At 42.9% G+C, this 26,230-nt stretch overlaps 1 protein-coding gene across 4 annotated transcripts in view; it reads right to left on the bottom strand.

Moving 5' to 3' along the window:
• Positions 1-26,230, bottom strand: part of Kit (KIT proto-oncogene, receptor tyrosine kinase) — a 161,745-nt gene that overhangs the window by 101,573 nt on the left and 33,942 nt on the right. For all 4 annotated transcript variants that reach the window (XM_058585369.1, XM_058585417.1, XM_058585403.1 and 1 more), the window contains exon 2: positions 4,429-4,599. In XM_058585369.1, the coding sequence (XP_058441352.1) occupies positions 4,429-4,588 (160 nt within the window). In that variant the 5' untranslated portion in view covers positions 4,589-4,599. The remainder of the gene's footprint in view (positions 1-4,428; positions 4,600-26,230) is intronic.

The raw sequence follows: 26,230 nt of genomic DNA, 5'->3' as shown, positions 1-26,230 counted from the left end.
GCCACTCTTCAGAATCCCTCTCTTGGGACCCCTCCCTCTTTTGGGAGCTCTGCTTTCTCTAATAAATGCTGTTAATTTGCTCTCATCCTTGTGCCCATGGATTTTATTCTTCAAATTCATGAGACAAAGAACCCAACCCATGTTCTGTGCTACATTTTTAATCCTTACAATAATGATAAGAGATAAATACTAATGTTTCCCCTAATTGAGAGATAAAGAGGTTGAGGTGAGAGGTTGAGTGGCCTGCCCCAAGTCACACACAGGGAAAAGGGACCTGAGGTCAAGCTCACCTGCTAGTGGGAGTGCAAGACTTAAGCCTCTGAGGTATATGGCCCAGGAGGATGGTTGCCATCTATTTTCTCTCTGGTCTTTATTTAATAAGTCAAGAGGGCAAGCTGCTACAGGGGACGTCATGGGATTCTCCCAAGATCCCTGCTGCATGGCTGGGTCATGCAATCCCCCAGCTGCTGAGAGTGTGGGTCATATCATCTCGAAGTGACTGTGTCATTATGAGACAGCCACCTTGGCCAACCTCCTGCCCCTCCCCCAGAAAACTCACATATAATGACTAGCTGATGTGAGGATGTAAAAGCCTCACCTGTCACCCTAACTTGAGCCAACTCTGAGATCCCCTACACCTTTGCTGCATTTCCATGGGAGCTCAACTGGTCTTTCTACCCAATCCTGCTTCCCTTATACCCTCACAGGTGTCTATCCTAAGAACACCCAGTAATGATTGGCCTGTGCACATATGTCCATCCCCAAGTCTATTTCTTTAGAAACTCAGCATTCAACAGCTGCTAGGAGTCCCACTGTCTTCTTCCACCCCCACCCCACCATGCACCTGTTCTGCATTAGTGGATATTTGATAGAGTGGCCCCTATGGAACCTCATGGAAAGGAAGCGAGTAGAATATGGCTACTGCCACTTGTCATCTGACAAGGCTAGGAGAAGCAAATTGTTTGAGGTCACCAAGTCAATAAGAGGATGAGGCAAATTTCTGAATACCAAAACTTAGATAGTGTGGAAGGCTACATTACAATCCCTTGAAGATATCTATGTCCTTATCCTTGGAGACTGTGGATGTCTTAAAATGACAGAGGGGCTTTGCCTTTGTGTTTTAATTAAAGAAACTGAGATGGGGAGACAGCCTGGATTATTTAGAAGGGCCCAATGCAAACAAGGGGCCTCATAAGAGGGAGCAGGAAAGTTCATCAGGGGAGAGGAGAGGACAGAAGTGGAGGTAAGAGTGATTGACAGCCATCACCCAGGGAACCAAGGCAGCCTCTGGAAGCTGGAAAAGGCGAAGAAAGAGATTCTCCCCTAGAGCTTCCAGAAGGAATGATGTCCTGCTAACCCACTTTAGATTTCTAACCTCCAGAGCTGCGATATAATCAGCCCATGTTGTTTTAAGCCATGGTGGGTGGCCATTTGTTATAGCAACAATAGGAAACTAACACAGGTGCGCTCTTCCAAACTCTGTAACTTCCCCTTTTGCATCTGTGCACGTGACACTCTTCCCTCATCCTGCTTTTCCCTAGGAGTAATGTGTAAGCTGCTCTTCTTCCATCTGCCTCCCATCCCCTGGAGCTTTGCAGTGGAGGCTCCTCCCCCTGCACTGCCCTCTCTCCAGGGAAGTTAATCAGCCTCTGCCCAGCAGTTGCCCAGGGCAGAGGTAAAGGTACAGAAGAGGAACTCTCCTGTGTTAGTCAAATTTCCATTTCTATGACTGTACCTGAGATAAACCAACTTAAAAAGAGGGAAGGTTTATTTTGTCTCACAGTTTGGAGGCAGGGTGGGGAGAGAAGCAATCCAGGCCTGTTAAAATAGAGATTAGCACTTTTTGAGCCCCTACATAGTGTTTCTAGTCAGTTGACTCCACTGCTTTTGGGCTGTGTTGAGGCCGCACAGCATGGCGGGAGCCCATTAACCTCATGACTAGATGCAAAAAAGGGAGGGAGAGAGCACTATAGATTGAACCCAGGAACATTCTACAACTGCACTCCTTCCCCAGACCTTTTTATTTTGTATTTTGAGACAGGGTCTCACTAAGTTTCCCAGATAGGACTTAAACCTGAGATCCTCCTGCCTCAGGCTCCCAAGTTGCTAGGATTCCAGGCCTGGGCCACTATACCCAGGCCATAATATCCTATGAGGGCAACAGGGCTACCATTCCTTTCAAGGTCAAAGACTTTCATCACTGCTGAGTTAGTTAGGTTTTGCTTTTCTTAGGTTTGGGATGAGGGTGAGAAGAGAAGTAACCCAGGCCTGCTGGGAGGAAATGGCATTTATTGATTCCATATTTGGTGTCTATGTAATCCTTACCAGAGAGAAAATTAAGGCCTTGACACAGGATCACAAGGTTAAAAGTGGCAGAGGTAAATTCACACCCATGACTGTCTCAGATCAAAACCTCTGTGCACTCTATAGACTGGCTCTAGTAGAAAACGGAGGTTTTGAGAATCATGGAGTTGTGACTACTCTTTTCCCAGAAAGAGGTCCAAATTCACAAATCCCCAGGCCAGTGTGGTCTATGAATCTGTGCTCTGTCCTGCTCCAGTCTCATCTTCTGCTCTAGGTGGACCCTGCAGGGCCCCTCTACACATAGACCTCCCTGTACTGACCATCAGTTCTCACTTCCCTAGAATCTAAACCCTCTTCTCTACTCCTGCCAACTGGCTCTATCTCCTAAGTCTCAGGAGCACTTCTGGATTCAAGCATCCCCAGACATCAAGTGAAATTCCAAACCTGTGTAGCCATCCTGCCTCTTTCTGAATTCCTAAAACCATGATCTTTGCTTCTCACTCATATCTGAAACTACATTGACTATTCTCCCAAGAAATGGCGACATGTTAAATTACAGAATTAGACAACTGTCAGTATCAGTGGAGAAGGCCCATTTTTACAGATGATGTAAGGGTAAAAGAAAATGAAGTTAAAGGGTAAAAGTTAAAGGGTAAAAGACCGGGTGTTGTAAAGTTTCTAAGCTGCAAGGTCTGAGTTAAAATGTAAAGGATTAGGTATTGTTAGGTTTCTATGCTACCTGCAAAACCTGAAATTTCTGTAGCTGTTGAGACAATGCTTGGAACTTCCCAGTAAAATATTTCCCCTGACTATTGGTTGTTTAATAAGGGCTCTGTGTGGTCGCACGTAGGCATTGCAGGGCCTGGACCAATCAGTTTAAATGTAACCCCCTCCTTAGGAATGACCTATCACTCCAGCCTGACCTGTTCCCGCCAATGAATGAACCAATCATGTTTAGGAGTTGTTGTTCAATTTTCCCGCGCCTCATGATGATTTGTTCTGATGTATACAAAGCCCTCCGCCCTCCCCAAAAAGTGTACTTAAGCAGTGCTCAGCCCCTGCTCGGGACTCTGGGCTGCTTTCCCTTCTTGAGTGGGCATGGAGCCCCAGCATGCTGGTTCAATAAATCCCCCTTCTGCCAATTGCATGAGTGGTCACTTGGTGGTCTCTTTCTCCGACGTTTCGCGGGACCCTTACAATGAAAAACCAAGACCCAAGGTCACACAGTTCATTTAGTGGCCAAGTCTACTTGAGTGTGTCAGAGGACCCCATATACTGTTCTACATTTCCAGTAACAAATCATTTCCTTGACGTATGATGGTTTGACTTATGATTTTTTACTTTATGATGGCACAAAAGTGATATGCATTCAGTAGCAACTGTACTTTGATGTATGTGGATCATATGCTAATGGCAGGGACCCATTCTGTTTTGTACTGAAAGTTACCATTTCCAATAAATGATGAGACAGCCAACACCCTATTATAAAGTAGGCTTTGTGTTAGATGATTTTGCCTCACTGCAGGCTAACAGTCAGGCTAGTGTTCTGAGCATGCTCCAGGAAGGCTGGGCTGAGCTAGGGTGCTCAGTAGGTTAGATATATTAAATGCATTTTCACTTGTAATGAGTTTAGCAAGATCAAATCCCACCCTAATCTGAGGAGCATCTGTATTGATAGGGCATATCTATCAATAAAGAGCATGAACTCTAGGCCCAGACTGCTCAGGGTCAAAGCTGGCTCTGCCACTTGCTAACTGTATAACCTTGGATAAGTCTCTTAACATCTCTATACCTCATCTGTAAACTGGGAATAATAGAGCCACCAGTTTAAGGATCATGTCAGTATTAAATGGCTTAATAGGTGTAATTATATATAGGTCAACAGGAGTTTAGCTATATATTATTATTTCATCCAATGGACTAGATATTTTAATGGAAGAGAATTACCAAAACATTTCCCCCCCCCCCAGTACCAGGTGCTGTACTACTGAGCTCCACCCCTGGTCCTTTTTATTTTTCATTTTGAGACAGGGTCTCACCAAGTTGCCCAGGCTGACCTTGAACTTGAGATCTTCCTGCCTCAGCTTCCTAATCAGAGGTGTGTGTGCACCATGTCCAGCTTACCAAAACTTCCCTGCAGTGGCTTGAGAGACTTCCAGAAGTAGGTGGGCTTTGTGACAGAGCGGATAAGAGCGACACTGAAGGTGGATGAGCAGAGAGTCCCAATGCTGGCTCCTTCTGGCTTTAAGGCTTTGGGAAGATATTTCACTTCTTTGTGCTTCATCGTCACTGTCTCTAAAATGCGGGAAATGCAAGAATAAACAACTCAGAGTCATTGGAGAAATAAAGTGAGATAATCTAAGCAAAGTGTTTGGTGCACAATGAAGGCTTAATATTTATTAGTTCTTCTATAGAAAAAAAATAATTTGCTCTCTATTTATTTAATAAGTCACGCAGAATCACTTAGTATATACACAGCTCTGCATTTACAGAATGATTTGCAATCGCTGCATGATTTAAGCAATTAATATGTATTGTTCAAAATAGCCCTAGGAAGTTATCTGAGTTATCTGAGGTTCTCTGTATTTATGATAAGTCTTGAAAACTCAAGGTCATACAGGGAGTGGATGATAGAATTTAAAAAGGGAATTTGCAGTCACCCACTTCTGTTGCTTAATCCCCTGGGCCTTCTTCTTTTCTGTCCATTCTTGATGACTTTTCACCATTAAAAATAAATGGTGCTTGTGTATGCAATGCATGAATAAACCACCCAAGTTCTTTGGGGGGCTCAGTCCAGAAGCCCCCAAACCTGTTTGCCTTCTTACCAAGAAGAGATTTGATTCAAGTAGAAACTGGGAGCACAAGGTAGATACGATGATGTTTTAATCTACAACTTAAGGGCAAGATGAGCAGCAGGGTAAAACCCAGAAAGTTAGGATAAAGACCACAGGATTCCGAAAATGCTTCTAAGAACGCAAAAGATAGTGACCCCTGGGAGAAGGGTCAAAGGAAGATGATAACTTTGATGAAAGGCTGTGACTATCTGGAGAAATGCAGCATTAGCCTCCAAATTACAAGCCGTGTGTCCTAATTGCTCTGTGCCTCTGCTCACAGCCCACACCTTCCCAAGGACACTCACCTGGCAGGGGAGCCAGCCACATGCAAGTCCTGGAGGCCAAGCAGGGGAAAACAAAAGACGGTCTAACCAACACCCACCCCGCCTGCAGGTCCCAGAGGGACTGTGGGGAGCTGCCCAGCAATCCAGGCCCCCTGAATAACTCATTAGTGCTGGAGGGGTCACTGAACAGGCAAGTGCAGCCAATAGGAATCAGGTGGAAGCGCTTTATATCCTGAAATCCCTGCTCACCTTTCCAGGCAGATGAGCCCATTTCCCCCACTAATGAGTGTCCCACAGACAAATGGCTGGCTAGAGCTTCCTTGAACACAATTGCTCTGAACCGGAAAAACCCAAACAGAAAGCTAGGTATAAATTCGATTAATGTGTGAGTGTGTTTTCACGCCAGTAGAAGCCAATTGCACTGTTTTGAACGTAACTGGGGAGCTGGCTTTCACAAAATCTCCCTTCCTGGGGCAAATGAGTTAGGTTCTGAGGGTTTTGTTGCTGCTGTTGTTTTACTTGAAAGAAGAGATTTGCTTCTTGTTTCTTGAAGTGAAGTAGCATTTAACCTGCAAGTGTTCAGGTTTTTAAGATGATCCTAGCAAAAACAGTGAATAATTGTTGCAAAACAGTATCAATTGATAAAGTCTCTCCTACTGGCCTCTGACCTAAAGGCAAGGCCCTTCTGGTAAAGGCCCAAGAGACTTTATTTTTTAATTAAACAGATTTATTTACATAACATAGTGAGCAGAGTTTCAGGAAATTCACTCCAAGTTCACTTTTCATACCAACCTAAAGCAAGGAGTTCGGAAGGAAGTACAAGGAGCCCGACGATTTTGCAAAGAAATTGCAAAGAACTGAATACGAAATAGCCCTCGTATGTGACTTTGGAGCTTTGATACCAATTTGACCTCATTTCTTTCCCCCCCTTGTATGAAATTGCTCCATACCAACTGAATAGGGTTCAAGTTCCATACATAAAATATTGACCTCCTTTAATCACACTTCCAAGAATGTGAGTTCCTTTTACTGTGATTACTTAGGTAAATGGGGTCTTTGTCCATGGACTCAACCCATCAAACTCAACACAGAGGCTCATACCTATAGTCCCAGTCGCTCAGGAGGCTGAGGCAGGAGGGTCACAAGTTCAAGGTCAGCCTCAGCCACTTAGCAGGGCCCTAAGCAACTCAGGGAACCCTGTCTCAAAATAAAAGATAAAAAGGGATGTGGCTCAGTGGTTGAGCACTCCTGGGTTCAATCCCTGGCACACACACATAAAAAAACAAAGGCTGGCCTGCTTGTGCTGGACCCTGAACGTCATCAACCAGGTATTTCTCAGGTCAGAAGCAGAGCAGCAGGTATTGTAAATATCAAGGCCCTTTATTTGAATACCCAGTGTTCCCATTTAAAATTTAAGAGGCATCAGCAAAGAGCATCCTGGCATGACTTAACAGTTGCCAAGAGAGGAAGGGTGATTAGACAGATGTTGGTTACCCAGCTGTTGTCCAGCTCCACCGAGGTCAGAACAAGAAAAAATGTCTCCTATCAGTAGGATGGGGTGAGTGAAGTGCTAATTTAGACATGAGAATAGAAAGTGGGGAGGGACTAGGAACTTTCCCGGTGAAGGTGCTCTGTGCATATCAGATCAAATGCTCAAATAGATGGGTGGGTGCTGGAATCTTCTGTCTTAGTTGAATTCAGTTCACCCCAAACATATCCCTGGATGACACGTGACCTGAGTGAGAAGTTATGCCCATTAATTCTTGAAAGCCCTAAGGTGTTACAGTCAGACAGATATTCCATTGAGGGCGGCCACTCTGCCAGGCGTTGAGAATTCCTCTGGGGAGCTCCAGTTTAGTGGGAGAGAAAGATACTTAAACACAGATTCCTACTGACTAAGGCGGCATTTGGGAGGGGAAGCTGCATAGAATTAATGTGGAATATGAAATTCAGCTTCCAAATTCTATCTGTAGATTGAATACATGCATTTATTGACACTTCTTATTAATTCATTTACTCATCAAATATTTATTGATTGCTTGCTATATTCCAGGCACGTTCTAGGATGTGATAGTACACACAACAGACAAACTCCCTGCCTCCCAGGGAAGACAGCAGACAAAAATAAGTAGGTAATGTGGCAGGTGGTGATAAGTATTTTGAGGAGAAATAAAGCAAAATAAGTGGGATAAAGAGAGTGATAATAGGGTACTGATGTTTCCAAAGACAACTGTGTGGAGAATTAACTAAGGGAGGGGCATGGCAGGAACGAGACCAGTCAGGAGGTCATTCAGTAACGTGGTGAGAGACCACGTTGCTGTCCTGGACTGGGGATAGCAGGAGTAGGGGTAATGGGGTGACTGGATTTTGGATTTATTTTGATGATAAAATTGGCAAAATTTTCTACAGATTGGATCTAGGTTATGGAAGGGGGATGGGAAAGAGAGCGAGTGAATTCCCAGGCTCGGGACCTAACCAACTGGAAGAAAGGAAGTGCCATTTTCTGAGATGGCAACCGCTGGAGCTCTGGAGAAGGGGCAGTAGGGACTCTGCTTTGGACAAGTTAAGTATGTGGTGCCTGTTTGACATCCAAGTGCAAATATCAAGCAGGCAGCACAGGACACCACCCAGAGGGGAGGTCAGGTGGAGACCAGGCTGAGGAATGATGGACGTGGGGCTAATATGTAATGCCATGGGGACGGCGGGGGGGGGGGTAAGTAAAGATGGCAACAAGAAGTGGCCCAAGCCTGGGTCTGTGACCTGGCAGCACAGGGAGGTCAAGAAGAGAGTTGATTCTCCTGGTTCCAAAAAGCAAAAGCATTTACAATAGAATATTTGGCTCCGTGGTGGGTGAATACTATTTTCCACGGTCACGATCATCTAACTTGCAAAATGGTGATTTGACCAACAATTGTCTGTGTTACGAAAAGAAAGGGAAAAGAAAGAACAGGTATGCGTGATGGAATAAAAGTGACCCATCTGCCAAAATAGGAATATAATATCTAAAACTCATGAATAAAATAGATGACTAAAGATATAGGTAGTAAACAGAGGTAAATGCCAAAAGTAAGAACAGTCCCTGATTTAGGATAATTCATCTTAGGCTTTTGGACTTTGTGGTCGTGCAAAAATGATCTGCATTCCTAGAAAACATACTTCATGGAATTTGGAATTTTGATCTTTTTTCAGGCAAGCAAGACGCAGCAGGACACCACACCTCCCCCGGTTGGCCGTGTGATCATGAGGAAAACAACCAGTACTCTAAGCACGCTGTGCCACTCAGCTACAGTGTTTGGTAGAGAACGCGCATTAAATGCAGTTTCTACTTAGGATATTCTTGACTTAGATTATCAGGACATAATCCCAATTAACTGAGGAGCATTGTTTCGTTACCAGGCAGAATCACCAACATCATACAATTTGGATTTTGTAGCACGTATGCATGCATATGTAGAACAGTGGAAACACTACGCAAAAGCAGCTCAGCTCTTTCTCTTTATTTGGGGGCATGGAGTGCTAGAGATTGAACCCAGGGGCGCTTAACCACTGAGCCACATACCCAGCCCTTTTTATTTTTTACTTTGAGACAGGGCCTTGCTAAATTGCTGAGGCTGGCCTTGGATTTGAGATCCTCCTGCCTCAGCCTCCAAAGACTCTGGGATTACACATGTGCACCACCACGCCCATCTTTTTCTTTCATTTTCATTTCATGCCTTCATTTCAGCACAAGTGATGGGTGGCAAACACGGTCAGAAATATGCAGATGAGGAGATAATGATAAGAGGACTGGGGCACTGACTTTCCCAGAATGCCTTCACTCCCTTTTTTGTATTCCAAGTAGCCTCCATCTCAGATGGAGAGTGTGGCCCCTCGGGGCTGCCACGGCCTGCTATACAGTTGTACGTATGGCATGAGACATTTAACACTGTCCCCCTTTTGAGCCTTGCTGAACTGCAGTGCATCATGGATTTACCAGACTCTGTACTCGTGGGGGCTGCCCTAAAACCACATAGGGATGGCCGCAAGAACAGCAGTGGACATCTTTGGTGTATGTATCTCCTCTGCTCATGCCAAGCACCCTCGTTTCCTTGGACTTCACTTAAAATACTAATTCAAGGCTAAAATTGTCCAGGCTTTCTGGACTGCAGCAGCTAAGCACTAAACCACACCTGAGGCCCTCTGAGCAAAGGGACCTGAGTTTGCCCAGATTGCATGTCCAGAAACTGGCCCTGCTGGAGGAGCCTAGCTAACATACAGCACCCCAACTTCAAGGAAGCCTGGACATATTTATTTATTTATTTATTTTTGCTTTCTAGCTTCTGCAGGACACATGTAAACTAGGAGGCAACATAAATAGAATTTGAATGGCGATTGACTAAATATGCAGAAGACTCTCATCTCCTTTCCCTTCCCCTTCTAGATTTCTATTTCTCTCTTGACCTTCTTTTCCTCCACTCATGAGTTCTTTCCAAAAGCAATGTTGATTTCAAACCAATCAGCATGGTCTTTTAATAAACCACATTCATTTCTGCCTTCTTACTAGTGGGCTCATAATGTGTCTGTGTCTAGCTTTGTTCAGGCCGCTACCACAAGATGCCACAGGCTGCGAGGCTCACCAACAACAGAGATTTGCTTCTCACCGTTCTGAAACCTACCAAATCCAAGAGGGTGGTGAGAACCTGCTCCTCAGAGAAACTCTCTTCTCACTGTAACCCCCTTGGCAGAAAGGATGAGGAGCTCTTTGGGGTCATCTTAAAAGAGCATTAATTCCTCCAGATCTAATCACCTCCTGAAGGTCTCATCTCCTAACATTTTGGGGGTTCAGGTTTCAACAAATGCATTTTGAGGCACAGAAACATTCAGACCAGAGTAGCCTCTTTGGCACGTCTAAGCCAGCTCCCTCACCCCCTCCTCAAATAATGACTTCTCCCATCATCACTTCTGAGATCAATTTCCAAAAAGATCTTTTCAGAACCTTGACAGGTGACCTCATACTGTAGCAGCCCCTCTGAGAATTTGAACAGCACACCTCCATCCAGGGCGCTGGGCACAGAAACATTCTGGCTTTATTTTGCTGTGTTGTTTTTATCTCTTCAACCATATTACAATCTTTTTTTTTTTTTTTTCTGTGGTGCTGGGGATTGAACCCAGGGCCTTGAGCATGTGAGGCAAGCACTCTACCAACTGAGCTATATCCCCAGCCCTAGATCACAACCTTTGGCTCCCAGAATTCTCTTACATGTCTTGGTTCCCCTTCACAGTTCCTATTATTGCTGTGTGCACAGCATTGGATAAATGATTAAGCAAATGAATAAATGTATGTGTGAATGAGTAAGTGAATCAGACACTGCAGATGGAAGTCAGAAAATCTAAGTCTACATGATGGTTTTTCAGGACATCATATTTAACAAGGCATGAATATACATCTGGCCTTTTCTCCATTTGTTAATTTGGGACATTTTAGGTGTCATTTTACTTTGTCCACAACAAACTGCATCATTACCACAACTCTTAGAAATTCTGGGGAGAGAAGAACTAGAGTAATGCATCAATTTGATGAGAACATGGAAATAATATTCAAAATTTTAATTTTTTTAGTTAGTATTATATATCCTTAATGCAAAAATTAATCACCAACTGTAAACAAGTGTAAGTATATGATATGAACGTTGGTAATATCTTGGAAAATAAAAATATATGCCTGGTTCATGACATATCACCAATTTTGCTGATTTTTAGTGTTTAATATAGTTCTCCAAGTCCATGCCCGACATTGGACCTTGGTTTAACAACTGACTCAAAGACAAAAATGAGTATAAATTTAGGTAGACTATCTAAAGTGGTTCGAACATGACAAAAACTACTAAGTTTGTAGAAAAATTGCTCTTTCTATTAACTTTCAAGAAGAGATAGATGACTCACTGAAACGCCTCATTCAAGCGTGAAGCTTTGATGGAGTGTTTGAGTTAGGTCTCCTTCCCCATCAACCCCAGCCCCCAAACACAGCCCTGTTCAACCTGTCTGAGCAATGCCAATCCACCCTGAAATGAATCCTCCACGAAGGAACCTCATGAATGCATATGGGGAAAGATAAAGGAGACTGACTGGGACCAGATGTCCTGGTGGAGCTGGTATATGCATTTTTAACTTATAATTAAAGGACACTGGAGGTCCAGAGGTTAATTGACTTGCTTCAGGTCATACAGCTAGTAAGTGAACTAGTCTGAGCCCAAACCTTCCATCTGCGAGACCAGTGGGCTCTCTGCTGTCTAGCACTTGTCTTTCATTTTTGGAGTGAATTGGAGCCAATTTGTAGGTTATTAGAGCCTATAAGGGTTTTTAGAAGAAATCTTCATTTATTCTCTGCATTTACCAATTTTTATCCTAAATACAAACCAGGCTGCCAGAAACATTAAGAAATGAAATAGGAAAGGCGGGGGGAAAAGACACCAATGTATCCAATTGCCATTCTTTCTATTTATTCACACTAACAACTGGGGAAACTGAGGTCAAAAATCCTTATGCTTCATATTTTATAAGGAAAAAGAGACAAAGGGTCTGGTCAGAGACTACTAGTTGTTCACCAAAATGTCTTTCTCTACCTTCCCTAAGACACAACTGACTATATATTTCCCATCCTCACTTGTGGCCATGTAATTGAATTCTAGTTGATGAGAGAGAAGTGGAAGTGATGTTATTTCTTCTGGTCTAGTTTATAACCTCGGCCATTAGATGCTGAAGGTGCAAAACCACCATCCTCCTAGTTCCTGAATGACTGAAGGTCCCTCCCCACACACACACCCAGTTCCCAGACCTAGAGCCACTCCAGTATGTCATGTGAGCAGGAAATAATCTTCTGTGGTGTTGAGCCCTAACCTGTTTGAGTCTATTTATTATTGCAGCCCATCATAGCCTATCCTAACTAATATGAGTCCAGAGAGTTCCTTCTTCTATACCCAAGCATATGGTCTTGTTCCTAAGCATAGCATTTATGCAAAACTATAGACCCCAAAGAGATGGTAAATGGGTTATGGGAGCAAGGAAGAATAGGGCAGCATTTGAGGGTTTTGGTCTTGGACATCTAGTGATTTATTCACTGAATTTCAGAGTAAATGTTGGTGTGCTCTACCACAAGTAAGGATGGGAGATGTCTTAGGGAAGGTGAAGAAAGACATTTTAATGAATGGCCACCAAGTAGCCATTGCTGTTTTTATACAAGGAGGGAGTTGAAGAATAAGTTGTCCAAGGTCCCTTCCCATTCTAAGAGATGAATCTAAGTTCCGGTGCGAGAGTTAAATGTAGCCTGTTTTGATCAGCTTTTTTGCTACTGTGACTTGAGGACCCAATTACCACAATTATAGAGGGGGAAGAGTTTATTTGAGGGTTCACAGTTTCAGAGAACTCAGTCCATAGAAGGGTGGCTTCATTCCTCGGGGCTCGAGGTGAGGCTGAACATCCTGGCAGGAGAGTGTGGCAGAGGGAAGCAGCTCACATCATGGTGATCAGGAAGCAGAGAGACTCCACTCTCCAGATACAAATATATACCCAAAGCCACACCCCAATTCCTCCCTCCTCCAGCCACACCCTACCACTTCAGTCACCACTCAGTTAATCCCATCAGGGGATTAATCACTAATTGGGTCAAGACTCTCATGACCCAATCATTTCTCTTCTGAACCTTCTTGCATTATCTCACACATGAGCTTTTGGGGGACACCTCACATCCAAACCACAACATAGCCCAAGAAGAGGGTAGGATTTTGTAGGGCTGACAATCTGCATTGAACTTGGCTCCATGTTGACAATTATCCACTTTCATCTCCTGGAACTTATGCTGGACTTCTTGTTAGACATTTTGACTATTATCCTTGGATACTGCTGATAGCAGTCAAATTTAGACATTTCTCTAGCTCCCCACTTTAGTCAGACTATGCAAAGGGGGGTAAATATGACCAAAGGTATCTCCAAATTTAGATAAGAGGAATACTAGTTTTATTGTCATAAATATGGGTTCTTGGCCAAATAAGTCTGGGAAATAGTTGAATACAGTTGAACAGATATAACCCAGTTAGACAGATATTTAGCCCACCCCCAGTTCACAGCCAGTGACATTCAATTAATTTTTCCCACAAGAAATATCTATTACACACAAGAATTTTGGTTTGGGTTTTTTTGTTTTGTTTTGTTTTTATTTTTTATTTTTATCTTTGCTAAAATTTTCTTGATGAAAACGAGGCAGGATTCTTGCCTATTCTCATTAGGTCTATTTCTTATCCAAGATCCCTCCCACGGCAGTCCTCTTTATCTTTCCCTTATTCACACCTAGTTTCTTCATTATCCAGAAAATTTTCACATCAACCCCAACTTGCTCTGTGCAGTCAGTCAGTTGAAAGCCCTGCAGTCAGCTGACCCCACTCTTCATAGAAGACAGTAAGGAAGCATCTGTTATTTCTCACACAGGACCCCTGCACATGCAGCACCATCTTGGTACTTAGTAGATTATTGACGTAGACTTTTCAGCTATCCGTTTTATTTTTTCAGAGAGTAGTTCTATTAAACTGCATTTTTCATTACCTGATGGAAAGATTCTTTACTGTAGGACTTCTCAGTGCCTTCAATATACTGATTTGAAACCTAAACTCTCAGTGGAAAATACAGCATGCACTATTCCAAAGTGTATCTGGCCACAAGGAACTAATGTTCTGTAGAATAGATCTAGAGAAATATTGGGTATCAGTTAACTTTGTTTGCTTTGGATCAGGACAGAAGAGGGGCTTCTGCCCCACGCCTACCTTGCTTCTTACAATCTCCTGGTCTTCCACCAAGGCCCCTTACCAAGCTTTGCCTGGTCTGCTTCTCTTGGAAGTTCTGGGGAACTAGAGTTGTTGATAGAATTCAGCACACACCCATCCATCTAATCTCACCTCTGTTTTAGGCTGCTCATTACTACATGGATTCAATAAATGCTATGTTGATTAAACAACTATTTTTGTTTAACACCAAATTGTTCATAAGGTCAAATATTCATCCATATATGTGTATTCATGGAAGAGAAACCAAGGCTGGGCCAGAAAAATCTGGGGTGGTGGCTTGTCATTGTCATAGATCCCCAAGCCTTGCCCACCTTAGTCTCCTCTACCCTTGGCACTTCTCCTTTCTTTATTGTCAGAAGCAACATTTTCTCCATTTTCACTGGGATGAGATTTTTTTTTGGGGGGGGGGGGCCCAAGCCAGGATCTCGTGCATGCTAAGCACATCCTTTGTCAGTGAGCTACGTACCAGCCTAGGTGATGTCAAATCTACAGTCCTCAATTTCCTTCCTTCCCATCAAAACATACCAAGGTTTTCCACTTGCCCTTCTCTTGCTTCCCTGTTTTCATGGAAATAAGTGACCTTATCCCTTTTCAGGGATGAATTTCTCATGGGGGTTCCTGCACCCTCCTCTCCATGGCCTGGCGGCTGTTCATTCAGCAGCCACTCTTTTCTATTTGCACCTTCAGCCCTTTCTCATTTACAGTCATTGTCTTAGCTCGAGCTGCTGCATACAGCAAAATGCATCCTGAGTGGCTTAAACATCTGGCATTTGTCTCTTTTGGTTCTCGAGGCGGGGAACTCCAAGACTGAGGTGCCAGCAGATTTTGTTTCTGGTGAGGGGCCACGTCTTAGCTTGCAGATGGACCATCTTCTGGCTGTATCTGCATATGGTGGGAAGAGAGAGCTCTCTGGTGTCTCTTGTAGGATCACTCATCTATCCTAGGGGCTCCACTCTCATGACTTAATCAACTCTCGAAGGCCCCGCTTCCTAATAATATTAGGGGTTAGTGCTTTGATGTAATAATTTGGAGGGGAACACAATTGTGTTCACAGAAGTCATGGTAAAGCTTCCTTCTTAAAAACAAACTAAAAAAAAAACACCAACTTTTCCAAAGAGTCGTCTATACTCACTGCTCCCTTTTTTCCATCTGTCGATCGCCTCTCAGTTTGTCCCTGTCCTTCTCCCTATCTGTCACCCTGATAGTCACTAGAACCTTCTGAATGCCAGATCCAGCTACTACTGTTAATAACAACAATTAATTGCATTGCTTGGGAAGGTCAGTATGTTAAGCTCACAAGGACTATCTCATTTAATCCTCACAATCTTCCAAAGACAGGCTGGACTTAAAAATGGAAAGTCACAGCTCAGAGGTCACACAGTGATCCCTGGAAGGAGAAATGCTTACTGCTATTATTTTTTATACTTAACCAGTTTAAATTTCAGTTCTTCCCCTTGCTATGCATGCTCTGACATTGGATAAGTCATGTCACCACTCTTGGCCTCCATTTCCTCGTTGCAAAATGAGAATGAAAAGAAATACCTCATAAAGATGCTGAGAGCAGCAAAAGCAGTTATGACGTGTGCACACGCACAGGGCCTGACACATAGTAGTGTGTCATTGATCCTCCAATTCGACTCCATTCATAATGTCCCTTCCCTATTCATGGGAAAACACTAACATCAGGCCACCATATAAATGACAGATTTTCAATGACAGTGAGACAGATCACGGAGCATGAATTGCATATAATCATGTTGAGCCTAAAAAGGCTTGTATTTTTCAGCCTGGCCTCCTGAAAGCATTGCTTAGCATCTTGCAATCCTGAAGCAGGTGGGCTTAACCTGCTTTCTATAACCCAGAATTTTTATTTAGTCTCACCTTTTTCTGACCTCATTTTCCTCTTGTGGTACAAGCCAGAAGCAATTTCTCTTAAGCTTCATGTATTTCTGAAGGAGGGAGTATTTTTTTTTTTTTTTAATCTTAGGTGGCCAGTGGTGTACCAGTCTCAACCACAGGAATATACATCCTGCCACATGTGTTCCCAGACCCTGATCATACAATTGTCCTCAAGAAACCAAATCTTTTCCATTATTCCAAATAGTCTCAGTCTTTCTCGGTTGGGGGTTGGAGACCTTTTGAGTTTCATAACTTGTCCTCCTTTTATAGGTTATCTGAGGGCCCCCACATCCTTGCCCATGGCAGGTGCTCAAGTCCCCCACTGGTGGACATCTTAGCATTGTGCACTAATCCATGGGAGGTCTAAATCTAGTCCATACAGGTGTTTTCCTTGAAATGCAGTTCTCTAAATTTGATTAAACTGTTGATATTTAAAATGTGTGTGTTTCACATAAAATTTCAGACCTAATAAAGCTGAGTCCCTCAACATGACAATCCACAGTGGGCTAGGGTTAGATACTGCTCTCCACCCACTCCTCTTTCTTCCCTGTTCTTTTTCTAAATACTGAGAAACAAGGTCTCACCCTATGATGTCACTGTTCTTCGTAGGCTTGGGGATCTGCAACCCTTGTTGTGGTCCCTGACAGTTAAGGACTTTCAAACCCTGCTCCACCCTGGGGCAGGGACCTGTACCACGCTGGAACAGGAGGAGCCCCTGTTCACGTCCTCATGCTCCTCTCTGCTCTGATATCAGCTTCCTGGCTCTGTCCTGGGTCCTCTGCAGGCCCCTTTACCTTCTGCACAATCTTCCACTTTCATCCCCCTCATTTTCCCACCAGAGGTGTGCAGGTTGCTATGGTCCTAACCACCTCTGATGACCATGAATGCCACCCTGCCTTCTCACTGGATGCCTCTAGTCCTCACCATGAGTCAGTCAGAAGGAGCCTTGATAACAGAGGCTTCTAGAAACACTCACCAAGGCCATCATTCAAAGTGTTGGAGCAGGGTTTCTGTTTCATTCATATTTATTCAACTTCATGAATGCATCGGGAACTGGTACCAATGAAAACCAAAGGGTGCCAGAAGAAGATGTGTGCCCCCTCTAGCACGGGAAGGCTCTTACATCATAAATCCTGCACCTGTGCTCAATTTGATGTCATTCTGTAAGGCTTAGAAGTATTGAGAGAGGAGGAGAGAGGAGGAAATTGAGAAGTCTAAAATGTTGGAGGGGGCTGGGGATGTGGCTCAAGCGGTAGCACGCTCGCCTGGCATGCGTGCGGCCCAGGTTCGATCCTCAGCACCACATACAAACGAAGATGTTGTGTCCGCCGAGAACTAAAAAATAAATAAATAAATATTAAAATTCTCTCTCTCTCCCTCTATCTCTCTCCTTCTCTCTAAAAAAAAAAAAATGTTGGAGGGACTTCAAACTTCAGATAATGTCATTGCCTTCTTTTACTAAGGCAAAACCTTCCTTTCTGGCAGGGGTGTTTTCCAGAACCCCAGAGCATGCCCTAGTGAGCTTCAAGATCAGCCAGGAAGGATGCATGCTTTAGAAATGTGCAGTACTGTGGCCAGGCCTCTGCTGACGCACATAAATACACCAGGTCCACGTGTGCATGCACACACTCTGTGCCTGGGTAGGTAGGCATGCAATCCAGGTGTGAGTGTGTGTTAGTGAGTCCTCAGGTATTTAAGGGTCGTGAAACCGTTTACATCAAAGGCTTCATCTTCTATAACGTAGCAATAAAGCCAATGTCTGACTGATTGCCATTTATGTATTTAGGAATCCATTTTAAGTAGCCTCCTTGGGCTTTACAGAAATCTCTCATCGTGAGGACTCTTCACCTGATAAGTTGCCACATCCAGAGAAAACAAAAACTGGGAGAAGCCTTTATTATTTTCACTGCATGGAAAGTGTGTGCCTTCGGGCTCATCAGTTTTATGCAGATGGGATTCACGAGCCTACCAGGAATGAGATTTTTCCTCTTGTGCGATGGGCTGGCAAGTCCTGAGTCTTGATCTCATTACATCGTAGATCCTCGAAACCATCTATTTGAAACCATCTATTGTGTGATCTCTGAAATTGCTTGCAGGAAAAACTGCCACTGGAATGGCAATTTGCATGTTCCTGTTCCTCCTTCCTGATGCCAGCTTTGGAGAGGGACTGCAGAGAGGATGGTTCCTTGTTTCCAGTAGAAAATATAGAGGGCTCCTTAGGTGCTTTACTACATCCACTTTTTTGGATTCAGTTTGCCCAGCCCAGGAGTCCTCAGTAGCACTCTTCTCAATAAACTTCATCCCCTGCGCAGACTCCTCTCCTATCTCTTTGATGCCCACTTTACCTCTTCTGGGAATCTTTCTTTGACCCACTTACCTACAACCTCAGAGCTGGCTGCTCCCCTTCTTGCTTTCTTAGACATTTATTACGAATGATGCTCTGTGGCTGTCCCAGTGTTGAGACATCATGCTCAGAAATGGGAGCCCTCAGTCAGAAAGCTGTGGTCCCCTGGCCTCTGTGATGCCTGCTATCCTAAGGTACAAACTTAGAAAACAAACTATCTACATAAATGGCAGGACAAGTGCAATCATAGAGGACTTTGAAGAAATTTGAAGGTTCACAAGTGAGTTGGAAGGGGTGGGGGTGAAGCAGGATCAGGTAATGTAAAAGCTGTCTTGATAGGATAGATAGGAGTTCTCCCAGCAGACAGGAGGGAAACTGTGTTCTGAGCAAAATAATCCCATCATATTCTCAGGGTATTTTTATTGAGCATTTACTGTGCACCAGGCCTGCTCTCCATGGAGCTTAGCTTCAAATAGGGAAAGCCAAAAATAACAAATAAAAAATATATGTATATATTCCATATATGTATGTATATATATATATGTATATATATATATATATATATATATTCCATGTATATATATGGAATAACATGTGTAAAGGCCCCAAGGTTTAAAACAGTGAGACATTTTAGGAAAATAGCAAAAATTGTGGCTGGAGTGGATGAATCAAGGAAGTGGGAGATGGCTGGAATATTAATTCCTCCTGCATGTACAGCTCTTATAGCTGACAACTCATAAATGCTTAAGACCTCAGGAAATTGGGGAGATCACAGCAGGCTTCTAACTGAAAAACTCCCCTGCTCGTTTTGCTTAAACTTGATGCTGGGGCTCTCAGTTCTGGATTCAGAGCAGGATAATCTTACATGAGCTTTCCTACAGTGCCATTCCTAAAATTCATCCAAGACTTGGTCTGAAAGCAGAAGACAGGTGCAGCGGGGAGTCTGCCTGAGCCTGGCTGCCATGTTTTACCTTTTGTCCTTCATTTCAAATCTCATGGGGCATCGGAATGTCTAGGATTTAATAACATGAGCTTTTAAGACGCCTCATTTTCCCATGTTGTCAGAGTGCATGCTGGTCTGGACCTCTGCTCCATCTAGGTTATCAGGAACAATTGGAGGATTTAAAGCAGTAGAATTGCAAGACCAGAATTGAAGAATTCAGCTTGAGCAGAGGGAGGGCAGAGGGCTGGGGTGTGGCTGATAAGACACAGCAGGGAGACCACTAGAAGGACATTGCAACTGCTCAAATGAGAAATGATGCCTGTCCAATCCAAGGCAGTGGCAGAAGACCTGGAAAGAAAAATAATAGATCAAGAGCTCTTTGGAAGGTAAAATCAATGGGATCTTATGATCTTCTGGATGCAAGGGTCTAAGAAAAGAGAGGCATCTAAGATAACTTCTAGGTTTGGACTTGAGTGACAGCGTGGAGCCGGAATGCCCTTAACAGGATCAGAAAATGAAGGGGGAGGGCAGGTTGTGGAGAGAGAAGGGCTTCGACAAGTGCACTTGGGCACCTGTTGAGTTTGATATTCCTACTGAGTATCTAGTAAGAATTTGTATATGGGCAGTCAAAGGAACTAATGTTTACAACATTTTCATGTGACAAGCTCCAATGCAGATGCCTTAAATACGTATTGTCATTTTAAAACCAAGAAGTAGCTATTCCTCAGTTTATTTCACACAAGAGACAAGTGGGATTCATAGAGATTGAGTGATTTACCCAAGTTCTCTAACTAGAAGGGCAAGGATGGGCGTCTCTAACTCAGCTTCAAATGATTCTATAATTCTGGAGCTAATCAACACGTCTAACTTAGAGATAAATATTTGCCAGTCATCAATACCTAGATGGAGATATACCTTAGCTATTTTCCTCTTCATTAGGCTTTTTTTAAAAAATATTTTTCTTAGTTGTAGATGTACACAATACCTTTATTTTATTTATTTTCATGCAGTACTAAGGATCAAACCCAGTGCCTCATAAGTGCTAGGCAAGCGTTCTACCACTGAGCCACAACCTCAGCCCTTTATTAGCCTTTTGTTCATTAGAAAATGCACTCCTTTTAACCGAGGACCAGTTTGTGTTCTCTGCCTAGTGGAGCAGGCAATACATCATGAATGGATGATCTTGGGCGATCTCAAAACCCTGGTGAGGTTTATTTGCCCTGCCTGGTTCCTGCTTCTTTCTCATGGTCATTATGAGCTGACATGCTCTCTTTGTTCCATTTGAGTTCATTATTCCATGCCAGCAGTATTAAGCTCTCACTGTGTGCATTGCTTTACAGGATTTGGGGCTTTGAAGACTCTTTATTAATTTCCTATGGTTGCTCTTACCAATTACGATATATTTGATAGCTTTAATTTGGAGTCATCTGAAATCTGGTGTTGGTAGGCTATTTCTTTCTGAGGCTCCAAGGGAGAATTTCTCTTATGTCTGTCTTGGGTTCTGGTGACTGCTGGTGATCTTTGGCATTCCCTGGCTTATAGATGCATCACTCCAGTCTCTAACTCTGTTCTCGCCTGAATTTTCTTTTCTGTCTCTGAGTTGCAAATCTCTCCCTTTCTTTCCTCTTAAAAGAATACCAACCATTGTATGTTGAGCCAACCCTAAACTCAGGATGGTTTTATCTCAAGATCTCGAGCTTAATTGTATATATGGCTTTTTTTTTTTGGTGGTGGTGTAGAAGGTTGAATCCAGGAATCCAGGATTCTCTGCCATTGAACTACATCCCTAGCGCCCCCCCCCCCCCGTTTTTTTATACTGGGAATTGAACCTAGGGATGCTTAATCACTGAGCCACATCCCCAGTCTTTTTATTTTATTTTATTTTATTTTTTTATTTAGAGACAGGGTCTCACTGAGTTGCTTAGGACCTCACTAAGTTACTGAGCCTTGCTTTAAACTTGGGATCCTCCTGCCTCAGCCTCTCAAGCTACTGGGATTACAGCCATGCACCATTGTACCTGGCCCCCAAAAAGGTCGTATTCCAAGGATCTGGATAGCTGTGTATTTTAGGGAATACAAGTTGACTCACTACAGGCCAGTGACAACTTCATGAGATAGGCTGAGCTCCTAAGGCACAGAAAGGAAAAAAGAATGTGTCCAGAGTCCCTGTAGAGGAGAGTAGAACCAGGATTCAAATACATTCTGCCAACCCACAAGGACTTTCTTTAACTTCTTTGCTCTTCTTCCTCCACATCTACATCTGAACTTCCTTCTGGACTTGGGCAGAGCTCCTCCACTGACTCTTCTCTAGGCATTTCTACTGGGCATTAAAGGGCAGTCTTTCAAGGGATGGCGACTTTCCTTTGTTATTGGCTCAGGAGAATGTGCCTTCCTGCTTTAAGGGGTTGGGGCAGGAAAGTAGAAGAACGCAAAGCCAGAGGGGGTGGGGTGGGGTTGTGACTCCCCTCAAATCATGGCAGGGAGATGGCCACTAATTTGGCCCACAATTGATGGCAGTTCTGCGTAGAATATTCTGGCAGTCACAGATGGCCTGTTCTCAATGTCTGCTGGGCCCAGTTTGCCAATGGGTGAGCATGGCTCCCCCCAGGTAAAAAATTGGAGACTATTCTTTTGTTAGTGTCAAGGACACCATCGCATATCATAAGAGACTCCTCTTCCAGCTGGAAAATCTTTCTCCTGTGATGTTACCAAGCACATGTGGCATGAAAAGCTCCTGTGTAGAATCACCAAGCAGCATGCAATGCTCTGACCTCTTTTGTGTGCCTTGTAAAGCCAGAGGCTGAGTAGCCATAAACTCTTCCCCTTGTACACAGGTCCTGCAACCCTGAGCTAAGCAAAGAGGTCCTGACTGCTGCCCTCTCCCCAGCCATTCCCATCCTCCGCAACTGGGAGCTGAAAGCAATTTCTCTCACCATCCAAGACTCACCATTGCATTACATCTCTAAATGTCCTGCGTCTGAGCCTAGCAACAATTTTTATTTTTAAAGCTATTTGAGATTAAGTCGGTCTTGCAAGGGTTATGTTGTAGAGAGAAAATGTGGAATTTTCTATCACAGTTAACCTGGCTCATTCATATCACTGCCTCCCTAGCTTGTTTGATTGTTTCCTCCAATTCTTGAATCCTATGTTTAGGGCCATTCTGAGGATGACAGGTATGGTTCTTTAGGTGCATGGTTTTACAGTTGTAGATTAAATGCCAATCTAGAAAACTTTTAAAAACCAGTGCATGAAAATAGTGTTTATAAATATTTTTTTTGTAAGAAAGGGAGATATCACTATATGGGTGCATTTGCTTATATTTTCAAAAAATAAACTAAGGTAGAATAAACAAACAAATCAGCAACACTAAGAAAAACTACCCTTCCAGGGGAAGTAAGGGAATAAGGTGGAGGAGACAGACTGGAAATTTGACTCTTCTGAATGTGCCTTATCAATGATCTGGCTTTGGAACAATGTGGGTGTTTTAGACTTTTTTAAGATGTTAAGGAATCACCTTCCCCTGCTGCCCCCCCCACCAAAAAAAAAAAAAAAAAACTGAAAGAAATGGACCAACTCAAGTTGGTGGCTATTCACACAGAGTAGAGAATTATTCAGGTAGGGTGACCAGCCCTCCTGGTTTACCTGGAGTACAGATTTTAGTCCTGATCTGGGTAAACCTCTCAGACCTGGGCAAATCAGGGCAATTAGCCACCCTATCAAGTGATTATAGAATCCACATTTTTACTATAGATCCCCAGTGAGATATGTTCTAAAAGCAAATAATAAGCACAATGAAATATTTTTCTATGTTTAACAATATTTAGTAGGCTTAATGTTTTGCTGGGGACATTGTGATTTTGAAACCATTCTATTATGCCTGTGATATAAATATAGTATGTGCAAGATAAATAAATATTATATCACAGTATTTAGGAACCAGGGCTTCAATATGTTAGAAAAAAAGATAAAATCAAAAAAAGTAGTGGAAACCTGTCATACCAGCCTGAACTAGTTATCTGACACATATGCCCTATCTTTGCCCACTGAAAAGCTTGGAATTCAGATGCCCCAGGAGCAATGAACACCTCTAGTCCTTGGATTATAGCCTCTAAACACCTATGCCCCCTTCAAAGGACTCAAGCTCCTTAGAGAAATGAATTATTTTAGATCTGGGACAAGAAATGTATAAGATGAACCTGCACTATCTTATTGTTCCCAAAGCAAGGAAGTAATTGAAGACTGAAAATCTTGACAAAAAGATACTGGATTCATTTTGAAGGGGCTTCCACTAGCCTGAGATAGGCAATTTAAACATCAAAAGAAATAATGACTGCCATAGATTGAAAACACTAAATATATAAAAATTACAAGCTCATGTGAAGCAAATAATCAAAAACAAATTTTCTCTGGTAATTCCCCAGGGCAACAAATCATTATTTTGAAAATAAAGGTACAGAATCAACAATTTGTTTTTCTGCTTTTCCTGTCTAAACTTCAGAACAACCAACCAGTTGACGGAAAAATGTTCTGTTTTTTAATAGAAGAATTATAGCTACTAAATTCAGAAGGAATAATTGAATTAGAAAATCATCATGTTGGAATCTCTAATAATGGATCTAAGCAATAGTGTTTATTGATAGATTCTGAAACCATAAAGTAAAAAGTTAATAGGGAGCTTTATCTTGGATGGATCAGGTTAATATCACCTGAGCCCACTGATCAATTTTTTTTTAATTGAAATAATCTCAAACTTGCAGAGAAGTTGCAAGTACAATATAATAACCTTTTTTTTTTGCTCAGTGAAAGTAATTTGTCCACATGATGTCCCATCAATCTAAACATTTTAGTGTGTATTCCTTACCAACAAGAACATAATTCTATTGTCACACTATACTATCTAAATTGGGAAGTTAACATTTATATATTATTTTCATGAACTGAGAGGGTCTTAGTTTTTTTCTTACTTACAAGCCAACAAATGAGCCTATCAGGGTTTTATGGATGCTGGCAGAAGTCATGAGATTCCTGGGTCAGAGACAAAGGACTTTAATATCCATTGCATAGTAAGTAGCACTAACAGCATTATCTGTGTCAGTTCCTGTCTTAGTTCATTTTCTGCTGCTTTAACAGAATACCTAAGACTAATAATTCATAAAGGAAAGTTTATTTTGGCTCACAGTTCCAGAGGCTGGAAAGTGCCTCCTCCTGCTGCGATTCATGGTGGGAAGCAGAAGGGCCAATGGGTATGTACAGAAGAGATAAAAAAACAAGTGATGTCCTTGATTTATAACAACCTCCTCCGAGAAGGAATGCACGGATCCCTCTTAATGACAGAATCCCCTATTAAAACATAATTACCTCTTAAAGCCCTACCACCTCTCAACACTGTCACATTGGGGGTTGAATTTTAATAAGACTTTTGGCCGGGATAAACCACATTTAAATGATAGCAATTTCCCTTGCCTCCAAATTCCATGGGGGAAACATGGCATCGTGGTTTATTTTTAAGGTGTTCCCCAAAAGCTCACGTATGAGACATTGCAAGAAAGTTTAGAGGTAAAATGATTGGGTTATGAAAGCCTTAACCTAAGCAGTGCATTAATCTACTGATAGGGATTAACTGGGTGGTAACTGTAGGCAGGTAGGGTATGGCTGGAGGAAGGGGGTCCTTGGTGACTGAGAGCCTCTCTCTCTGCTTCCTAACGCCTTGTCCTGAGATGCTTTCCTGTATCACACTCTTCCACCATGATGTCCTGCCTTACCTTGGGCCCTGAGGATTGGGGTTAGCCATCTATGGACTGAGATCTCTGAAAATGTGAGCCCCAAATAAACTTTTCTTTCTCTAAAATTGTTCTTGTCAGGTCTTTTGGTCAAGACAATGAAAAAGCTGACTAAAATACATGGATAGGCACAGATTTACACACACACACACACACACACACACACACTCACTTGTTGTCTTACATGGGAGCAACTATGTGTGTAAAAATCCCATGTTTTATAGTGGGTAGTAGGTATACTTGCCCTTTGTTCTGAACAGAAAGAGAGATTATTACCTTCTAAGGCTGGGTACCAATAAGCCCATTGCTCTAGAAGGAGACATTAATCTCTAGCTTCCAAAGCTGTTTGCTATCCAGCATTCCTGCAAGGCCAGTAACAAAGGGCCATGTATACCTCAGTTTGCAAAATGTGCATAAAGATCTGAAACCCATGGGTAATTGTTAATACTGCAATATTGGTACCAGTTTTCTTAATTTTAAGCTTCCTGAAGGAAGTCATGTCTAATGAGAGCCAATGTGGTTAAGCAGCAGGCATCTGGGGGTAGGAGGTATAGAAAGAGAGTATGGCAGGTGGAGAAAAGAACATGGATAAAGAAAAGTCTGTGACCATGGCAATCCTCATAATGTGGCATGGTTCCAGCAGTGAGAACAGGAGAGTTGGGGAGGAGGTGGGGGCTTCAGCTGATGTCTTGAAGGGCCTTGTAAGCCAGAAGGTACCAATGGAACTTGATCCTGAGTCCTTGAAATGGCTTAAGCTGGAAAGTGACGTGATCAAATGTATGCTTTAAAAAGGCCACTTGGGCTGCAGCTGCAAGTGGACTGGCCTCAGACCAAGGTTAATTTTTTCCACTTGGTTTCCTGTAATCAGGTTCAGGAAGACAGGGATGTATTGAAATTCTGCCATGTGATAATTGGGACTGTCCTTGAAGATGAACAGATTTGGGGCCAGTCTCACTGCCCCTCCCCCAGTTTATCCAGGTGCCTACTGTTCTGATCAATGTCAAAGGCAAACTTGAGGAAGGAAGAGGA

The sequence above is a fragment of the Marmota monax genome, unplaced genomic scaffold (assembly GCF_021218885.2).
Source record: "Marmota monax isolate L192 unplaced genomic scaffold, Marmota_monax_Labrador192_F-V1.1 WCK01_AAM20220418_F8-fsc00025, whole genome shotgun sequence".
Classification (NCBI taxonomy): domain Eukaryota; kingdom Metazoa; phylum Chordata; class Mammalia; order Rodentia; family Sciuridae; genus Marmota; species Marmota monax.
Note: the sequence above shows the minus strand (reverse complement) of the source record. Positions and strands in the feature narration are given on the sequence as shown.